The sequence below is a fragment of the Chinchilla lanigera genome, unplaced genomic scaffold (assembly GCF_000276665.1).
Source record: "Chinchilla lanigera isolate Chin_1 unplaced genomic scaffold, ChiLan1.0 scaffold00094, whole genome shotgun sequence".
NCBI lineage: Eukaryota > Metazoa > Chordata > Mammalia > Rodentia > Chinchillidae > Chinchilla > Chinchilla lanigera.
This window is the reverse complement of record NW_004955495.1, coordinates 4,846,036-4,855,287: the sequence shown is the minus strand read 5'-3', so window position 1 is coordinate 4,855,287 and position 9,252 is coordinate 4,846,036. Positions and strand designations below refer to the sequence as shown.

Sequence of the window (9,252 nt, the reverse complement as noted above, 5' to 3'; positions counted from 1 at the left end):
CCGGCACCCCTAGGTCCGCCCAGGAAAGAGGGCGGGAGTCAATTCCAGACCTGGTTTTGGATTTGCTAAAATCACTGCTGAATCTAGGCACGGTGGTGCACTCCTGGATTCCAGCTCGTGGGAGGCTGATACAGGAGGGTTGCCGCAAGTTTGAGACCCGCTTGGGCTATATAATAAGTTCAAGGCCAGGCACAGCAAGAGCCTGTTTCAAAAAACCCACAAACAAACAGAAATCGCAGCTGAGCATAGCCCTAAGCGAACAGCCTGCCTCACCTGGGGCGGGATGCGGGGAGGAGACCAAGCACCCCAGGCCCAGAAGGAAATGGGGGGCAGCAAGCAGGGATCGGTAGGCCATAGGTGGTGATCAGCGACAGCTTCAAGAGGGAGGGGGCTATAGGTGAGTCTGGGAGTGGAGTGTGGGAAAAGCCACCCCCTTCCTCCCCCAAACCTCAGCCCTCCTGCCTGCTACTCCGGCCCCCTCACGCCATATTAGTTCGTGCTTTGCCTCAATCCCTTCATATTTTACCAACTGTCTTTTATATTTTTTTTGTTGTCATTGAAAAAAATTTATTGTGATTTTTCTAATGTTTTTGGTGCTGAGGATGGAATCTAGGGCCTTGCACATCCTGGGGACCTCACCCCTGACCCACACCTCAGCCTTGGCTTATTATTTCATTTATGTATTTATTTGTAATATTTATTTTTTGAGAGAAGGTCTAGTTGTGTAGCCCAGGCTGGCCTTGAACTTGCAGCGATCCTCTTGCCTCAGCCTCCTGAGTGCTGGGATGACAGCCATGGGCAGTAGGCTTCTCCTCTAATATTTTCCATTGTTGCCATTATGAGGAAATGGAAATAGTATCAATCCTTTAAATACAGTGTAGCTCCCCCTGCTTTTGCATTACTGGTGATTGAACCCAGGAGTGTTCTGCTGCTGAGCTAAACTCCCAACCCTTTTTAAAAATATTTTATTTTGGTTGTTTTTTGGTTTTGGGGGGTTTTTTGTACCAGGAATCAAACTCAGGACCTTGAGCTTGCCAGGCAGGCGCTTATGCCACTGAGCTATATCCCCAGCCGAAATATTTTATTTTGGGACAAAATATTTTATTTTGGTCTTGCTGTGTTCCCCAGGATGGTCTCAAACTTGGGATCCTCCTGCTTCAGCCTCCCTGTGTGCTGGGATGATAGGTGTGAGCCACCACAGCTGGCTGCAAAGTAACTTTTGAAAAGGCAGGAGTGCACGCCCGCATCCTCTGAAAGGTGGAAAGTACCCGCCCCTCTGGCTGTTTTTGGACACTGGGGACAAGTGTTCCTGGGACCAAGGGGAGCGTCCTAGGAATGCTGCTCGCACCCTACAGTGAGGACCCCACCCTTACCCCGAAGAACAATCCAGCCTCCCATACAAGCTGGCGCGGGGCTGCGGATATAGCTCAGCAGCACAAGCATCTGCCCCGCAAGTGCAAGGTCCTGAGTCTGATTGCCAGTACCAAAAAAAAAAAAAAAAAAGCCCATACAAGCCGGCCCAGTTGCGGCAAGAGTACAGTACAGATTGCCCTCATCAAGCAAAACTTAACAGAGGCCATTGTTGCATACTGAAGTCTGCACTGGGACGAGGCCAGACCAAAATGCAGAGCTTATGGTGGGGGCCACAGGATCCAACTGAATGGGCCAACCAGGTGTGGTGGTGGCACACACCTGTAATTCCAGCACTCAGGAGGCTGAGGCAGGAGGATCGTTGCAAGTTTGAGACCAGCCTGAGCTACGAAGTGAGCTCAGAGCCAGCCTGAACTGCATAGCAAGACCCTGTCTCAAAAAGACAAAAAAAGAAAAAAAAAAAAAAAAGGGCCAACTCTGCCCCTAAACACAAAGGGGCCCAGGCAACCCCAACAAGCACATAAGGAAGGCCTCTGGGTTTTTATTACTGACTTGTTTTTTTTAGTGGTATTGGGCAGTTTTTTGCACTGAGCTACATCCTCATCCCTTTTCTATTTTTAAATTTTGAAACAAGGTCTCACTGAGTTGCTAAGGCTAGGCTTCAGTTTGGGCTCCTCCTGCCTCAGCCTCCTGCAGTCCAGGGATGACAAGTGTGCGGCATCACACCCAGCTTTCTCCTGGCTTTTAGTCCTGTGAGGAAAGTGACTCTGAAACAACCCATCTGCATCTTATTTCTTCTCCTTCAACCCCTTTTCTGCCTGTAAAGCCATCTCCTCTGCTGGGCTCAGGGGCTCCCTGTGCGCTTGCAGATGGGGTGCTGCCTGCTTTGTGAATCACTGAGAAAAGCCAATGAGATCATTCATCTCACTTTGTTGAATTTTTATCCTTTGACACCCTCTTCTGGGACATTTTATCTACATTGCAAGCTACAATGTGGCTCTTTTGGGGGGCAGAGGATCTGACTTCTTTCACTGAGTAAGTTTTTAAAGGCTTTCTTCCTTCCTTTCTTTGCTTCTGGGGAATAAAACCAGAGTCTTGACCCTGAGCTCCAGTCCCAGGCCCTTTTTTATTCTGAGACAGATCTCCGTAAGTGGCTAAGTTGCCCAGGCTGGCCTTGAATTTGCCATCCTCCTGCCTCAGCTGCCCCAGCAGGCGGGATGACAGGCACGGACCAAACCTGAATCTCCCCCCTTTTTAGTTGACACCTAATAATTGCACACAGTTATGGGCTACGCTGTGATGCGGTGCATGTATACAATGTGTGCTGATCATATCAGCATTTCCATCTCCTCATTTCTTTGGAGTCTTTGATCGCCTCTCTTCAAGTTCCTCATAAAATGCATAATAGGTTACTGTGAACTATAGTCAACCCACTGTGCTTTGTTTTTTTTTGAAACAGGGTCTTGTATGCAGTTCAGTCTGCCCTTGAATTTACGATTTAGCCCAAGCTGGCCTCAAACTCCTGGCGATCCTTCTGCCTCAGCCTCTCCAGTGCTGACATTACAGGCGTGCGCCACCACACCCGGCTTCTTTTTCTTTTTATTGGCAGTGCTGGGGCTGGAACCCAGGGCCTTATGCTAAACAAGCTCCACCACTGAGCTACACCCTAGCCCCATGAGACCAACTTTTTAGCTTCCACACATGACTCAGAATATGCAGTATCTATCCTTCTGTCTACTTTACTTGCACGATGTCATCCCTCCATTTCCACCTATACTTCGGGTCAAGAAGGGTTTAAGGTTGAGGCTTTGGGATCCCCCAAGCGGGAGCCAGCTGGAGACCACAACTCCCGGTGTGCCTCGCGTGTACCTGGCGCCCGGAGACTACAACTCCCAGCAGGCCCCCGCGGCGGCTGGGGGACCACAAGTCCCGGCGTGCTCCGCGCGGCAGTGGGTGGTGGTGGCGCCATCTTGCGCGGCGCGGATTGAATGAGCGCGCCGAGCCGGGGCCACCGTCGCTATCCGAGCAGGCCGCGAGCAGCCGCCGCCATGGCCTCGCCGTTGCCCAGCCGCGCGGGCGGACCCGCCACCCCGCTGTCCCCCACACGCCTGTCGCGGCTGCAGGAGAAGGAGGAGCTGCGGGAGCTCAACGACCGTTTGGCGCACTACATCGACCGCGTCCGCGCGCTCGAGCTCGAGAACGACCGGCTGCTGCTCAAGATCTCCGAGCGCGAGGAGGTGACCACGCGCGAGGTGCGTGGGGTTCGCGGGATCGGGGCACCGAGCGGGGAGGCGACGCGCACCAGGCTGCCGAGAGGACTGGGAGACCCCGTGCAAGGGGTGCGCGCGGGGGACCCCCGGGGACCTTAGGGGTTTCGAGGGATCCGAGGGGCAGTTGCGGCCACGCAAGCCCCGCCCACAGAGGGTTCCGAGAGATCCCGGGGGAGCCGGCCCGAGACGTCCAGACGGGGCATGCCCCGCCCCCTAGGAGGTCCAGGAGATTTCGAGGACCCCAAGTGGCGGATGCAGACCGGACAGACCTCATCCTCCTGGGGTTCCCCAGGGTGTTTCAGGGACTCCTCAGTCAAGGGTGCAGAGCCGGGGCTGCCCTGAGGACCTCTTAGATTTCCAGGACGCTCTGGAGGAGGGATGCGCGCCCAGTAAGCCCCGCCCACTGAGGGGTGCAATATCTGGGGGTACCCCTGACACAGGGGGCCTGCGGAGTGTTTCTGTGGACCCCAAGTGAGAGGTGCAGGTTGTGGCTGTCCTTTGGGGTCCCTGGGGCTTTTGAGTGAGGGGACAGACCAGGCAGGTGCATGTCTTCCCAAGAGTCAGGGATTTGGGGGCACTCTCAAAGAGGTGATGGCCCTGCTGCCCCGGGGATCTCTAGTGGTTTGGGGAACCCCCAAGGACAGGTTTGTCAGACTGGGCAAACCCCACCTACTGAGGGATCAGAGATCTTGGGGAATCTCTCAGCAAGAGGAATAGAGGGGGAGAGGCCTCCTTTGAGAGGTCCCCAGAAAATGAATTTCAGGATCCTTCCAGGGAGGAGTCTAGACAGGGCCATCCTACCCAGCGAGGGGTCCTCAGTATTTGGGGCACCCCTGAGGGCCAGGCTGCAGTCTTGAGGTCTCATACTTTATCCCTCATAGGATTCTGTGGCGATCTGGGGGACCCCCTGACTGAGGAAGTCTAATCCAGGGTAGACCTTGCCCCTAACTGAGCTGGAAAAGTGTGGGCACTCTCGTCCCAGGAGGGAATGGGGGAGTCTCTGGTCCCCGAGGAGGGGGTGCTCAGGAGGGTGAAGGATCTTAGTTGGCCCTGGCCAAGTCACTTGGTCTCCTCGTGGAGTTTTGGGGAGAATACAGGCGTGGAATCCAGGTCTTGGGGTGAACCCAGGGGAGGTCCATGAGTGGGGTAGGGTGCCCCCACCCCAGGCCTGCGGTGGAGGGCTAGGGACGGGTTCTGGGGGAAGTCTGGGTGGCTCTGGGTTGAGCCCAGTGGCCTGGTGGGGCCGACCTCCGGAGGAACCTGAGGGGCCAGCAGGTAGGCTTGAGGCAGTTGATGCAGCAAGAATTGTTGGGGTTTAAGGGTGGGCCCAGGGCTTCCCTGCCAACGGAGGGAAGGGAACAGCAGGTCTTCATGGGGTCTGCAGAGTAAGGGGCTGAGCAGAGCCCTCCACAGGGTTCCTGCTCTGCGCTGTCTCCCACCTATGGCCTGGTTCTGGAGGCCAGGTGAAGTGGGGGTCTGGGGAGGTTGCCAGTGATCTTTTTGTGGGAGCCTCTTAATCCTGCGAGTGGCCTCGGGCAAGTTACCCAACCCGTTTGAGATGGTGGCATAATAATGCCCTGCTTCGGTGCCCAGGGCAAGTACTTCTAGGAGCCCTTCGTTCCTGCCGTGGGTGCCAGAGGCCGGGACGCAGAGAAACAGAAAACCCAGCCTGTGCTCCAGGGCTGTGGAGGACCCTGCGATACCGGTTGAGTAGGGCCCCTGCTTTTATCTGTGTGACCTTGCAGTGGGCCCTGGACCTCTTTGGGCCTCGGTGTTGCCGTAGGCCAGTGGGGACAGAGCATGCACAACGTCCTCGAGGCGAGGGCTAGATTCTGTCCTGTCAGGCGCTCGGGTCCTGAGGCACCTTGTCCTCACAGGCCCTCTGTGTTCTGCGGCCCCCTGCGGGTGCAGGGCCTGGAACACCTGTGGGCGTTGCCCACACTGACCCCTGCCGGATGAGCCGCCACGGGGAAGCCTGCCCGCCACCTGTGATTCTTGGTGCTCCCGAGTCTCAGCTCCATGATGCTGGTCGGAATGCAGGACAGTCAGGCTTCAGGGGAAGCAAGGGGAGCCCTGTGGTGGGTGACACCAGCCTGTCTCTGGTGCCCAGTATCTGCAGGGTATGTCCTGGGACAGCTCTGGGGACTGGCATTGCCTTTAGTGGGTGAGTTTGGGGACCCCAGGTCTAGGGGAAGGGTTGCTGCAGGACGGTCACGTAGCAACCAAGGAGTGACCTGCATGGCCAAGAGGGCTATGGTTGGGGCTCAGGCTGCAGGAGCGGGTGGGGGGGCTCACTGATGTCCCTGAGGTGCCATTCAGAGCAGTGTGTTCCTCCCAGGCACCCTTTGCCACGTCTGGGGACCTGTGGTTGTCACAGCTGGAGGAGGCACCACTGCATGGAGCAGGTGGGAGGCCCCGGAGCACTTGCACCCAGCTGGGGATGTGCCTACCACCTGGGGTGAGCGAATCCTGAAGCCACCCCACCCCCATTCTTCTACCCCCTGCCCTCACCGCTCCCGGTGACTGCAGAGCCAGGGCGGGTGTGGGCACTGGGCCTGCATGGGGGTGTTCTTTGGTGTCTTGTTCTGGTGGAGCGGACGGTGGCGTGCATGTCCAGTGCGGTGTGTGTTGGAGAAAGGTCACTGTGGGGGGCACCTGCCCAGGTGTGTTACATTCGTGCGGGAAGTGTGACTCTGCCTCCCACCGAGGCACAGGGGAGGGCCGGCGGCCGCCCAGGGGGATTAGTGAGCAGTGAAGCCCCGCCAAGCTGTGCCACGCTGTGCATCTGTGCCACCCAGGGAACGGCCACCTCGGGTCATCTGCCACCACCCCCCCTTGGGCCAGCATGTGCTCACGCATCTGTGAGGATTTCTCAAGTGTGGCGCTCACAGGAAGCCTCGGGGTTACACTAGACAAGAGGCCCTGCTGCGGCCCCTGCGGCTGCCAGGCCACCTGTCTCTGGTGAGAGGGGCTCTGTGAGGTCATCTGAAATGCCACACCCCTGTGTGTGTGTGTGTGTGTGTGTGTGTGTGTGTGCGCGCGAGTGTGTGGACTTGGGGAGGCAGCACAAGTGTTGTGCACAGGGCCAGAGTCAGTGTTTCAGCCTTGCTGGCCAGATGGCCCCACTCTGCCCCTGGACAGTACGTGACAGTACGTAAGTAAGCGGACCATACTATGCACTAGGGAGACTTTTTTTTAACCACACTGAAATGTGAGTTCACTGTGATTTGCTGGTGTCACAAGTCAACGCCCCTCTCCCTGCCTGCCCTGTGCCATTTGAAAACCTGAGAGGAATTTTGGCTATGGGATGGATGGGAACAGGTGGGGCTGGGTTGGCCTGTGCTGCAGTGTGTAGATCTGGCTCTGATTACTGTTACTAAAGCAAAAGCATCCGGGCACAGTGGTGCACAGCTGTCACCCCAGCACTCAGGAGGCTGAGGCAGGAGCATCTGTTGTACATTTTGGATCTTATTTACTCTTTAAGCTTCTCACACTAGAGAGACAAATAGGATGTTTGCATATGTGCACCTGGTTTATTTCACTTATGAGTATGGTCTTGAGTTGCTTCCATTTATCTAGAAAAGTCTCTAGTTTATCCTCCTTTATGGCTGAGTAGTACTCCATTGTATAAAAAGATCACTTTTTTTGGTCCATTCCTCGGTTGATGGGCATTTGGGTTGTTTCCAACACCTAGCTATTACAAATTGTGCTGCTATAAACATAGGTGCACATATATAGCTGTGGTGTGATGTTTTTAATTCTTCTGGCAAGATACCCAGCAGGGGAATAGCTGGATCAAATGGGACCTCCAATCCTAGTTTTTTGAGTAGTCTCCACACTGATTTCCACAGTGATTGCACCAGTCTACACTTCCACCAACAGTGGAGAAGGGTTCCTTTTCCCCACAGCCTCTCCAGCATTTCTTATTAGTTGATTTCTTGACAATAGCCATTCTTTCTGGGATGAGATGGAATCTCAGTGTTGTTTTAATTTACATTTCTTGAGTGACCAGTGATGTTTAACATTTTTTCATATATTTATTTGCTATTTATAATTCTGCATCTGAGAAGTGTGTGTTCATCTCAGATGCCCATTTTTGGATTGGGTCTTTAAATTTGGGAAGTCTGGTATTTTTGAGTTTTTTTTATACATTCTTAATAGTAATCCTTTGTCTGAGGAACAGCTGGCAGACATTTTTTTCCCACACTGTAGGTTGTCTCTTCACTCTGTTGGTGGTTTCTCTTGCTATGCAAAACCTTTTTAGTAAGATCAGATCCCAGTTGTTGATTCTTTGTGATAGTTCCTGTGCAATTGGGGTTTTATTCATAGTCTTTGCCTACACCAATGTCTTCAAGAGTGACATATTCTATCTTTCAGAAGATTTAATATTTCTGTTTTAATATTTAGGTCTTTGATCCATTTCGAATTTAGTTTAGTGCATGGTGAAAGATATGGGTTCAGTTTTAATCTTCGGCATGTGCAGAGCCAGTCTTTCCAGCACCACTTTTTAAACAGGCTACTTTTCTTCCAGTGAATGTGTTTGGCATCTTTGTCAAAGATCAGGTGGCAGGGCTGGGGATATAGCTTAGTTGCACAACACCTGCCTGGCAAGCATGAGGTCATGAGTTCAGTTCCTGGTACCAAAAAGAAAGAAAAAAGATAGGTGGCTGAATATGTCTGGAGTTGTCTCTGCACTTTCTAATCTGTTCCACTGATCTTTGGGTCTGTTTTTTGTTTTTTGCTTTTGTTGTTGTTGTGGTTGTTGTTTGGCCAGTACCACACTGTTTTTGTCACAGTAGCTTTATAGTGTAATTTCATGTCAGAGATTGTGATGCCCCCTGCCTTGCCTTTGATGCCCAGAATGGCTTTTGCTAGTCTAGGTCTCTTCTGTTTCCAAATAAATTTTAGGATTGTTTTCTCTAATTTCTGTGAGATATGCTGTTGGAATTTTGATTGGGATTGCACTAAATCTGTATAACAGTTTTGGAAATATGGCCATTTTCACTATATTGGTTCTTCCTAGAGCAAGGGATATCGTTCTATTTTCTGATATCCTGTTCAGTCTCCTTTTTCAGAGTACTGTAGTTTTCAGCGTAGAGGTCTTTTACTTCTTTTGTTAGACTGATCCCTAGGTATTTCATTTTTTTGGATACTATTGTGAAAGGTGTTGTTTCCCTAATTTCTCTCTGAGTTTGCTATTCATGTGCAGAAATGCTATTGATTTTTGAGTGTTGACTTTGTATCCAGCTACACTACCAAATTTGTTTATTAAATACAGTAGTTTCTTAGTGGAGTTTTTTGGGTTTTCTAGGTAGAGTATCATGTCATCTACAAACAATGATAATTTAACTTCTTCCTTTCCTATTGTTATTCCTTTTATTTCTTTCTGTTGTCTAATTGCTCTGGCTAAAGTTTCCAGAACTGTGTTGAGTAAGTGTGGAGACAGTGGACATCCTTGTCTTGTTCCTGATTTTAGAGTGAAAGGTTTCAAGTTTTGTCCATTTAGTATGATGTTGGCTGTTGGTTTGTCATAGACGACTTTTGTGAGATTGAGATAAAGACCATCTCTTCCAATTTTCTGTAGGATTTTTATCATGAATGGGTGCTGGAC

General features: G+C 52.1%; 1 protein-coding gene across 1 annotated transcript in view; it reads left to right on the top strand.

Annotated features, from left to right (window-relative positions):
- Window positions 1-3,303: 3,303 nt before the first annotated feature.
- The window catches only part of Lmnb2 (lamin B2), a gene marked incomplete in the record, with an annotated part of 25,332 nt that continues 19,383 nt past the window's right edge, over window positions 3,304-9,252 (top strand). Inside the window, 1 exon segment of the mRNA XM_013505227.1 lies at window positions 3,304-3,623. Coding sequence (XP_013360681.1) covers window positions 3,360-3,623 — 264 coding nt within the window.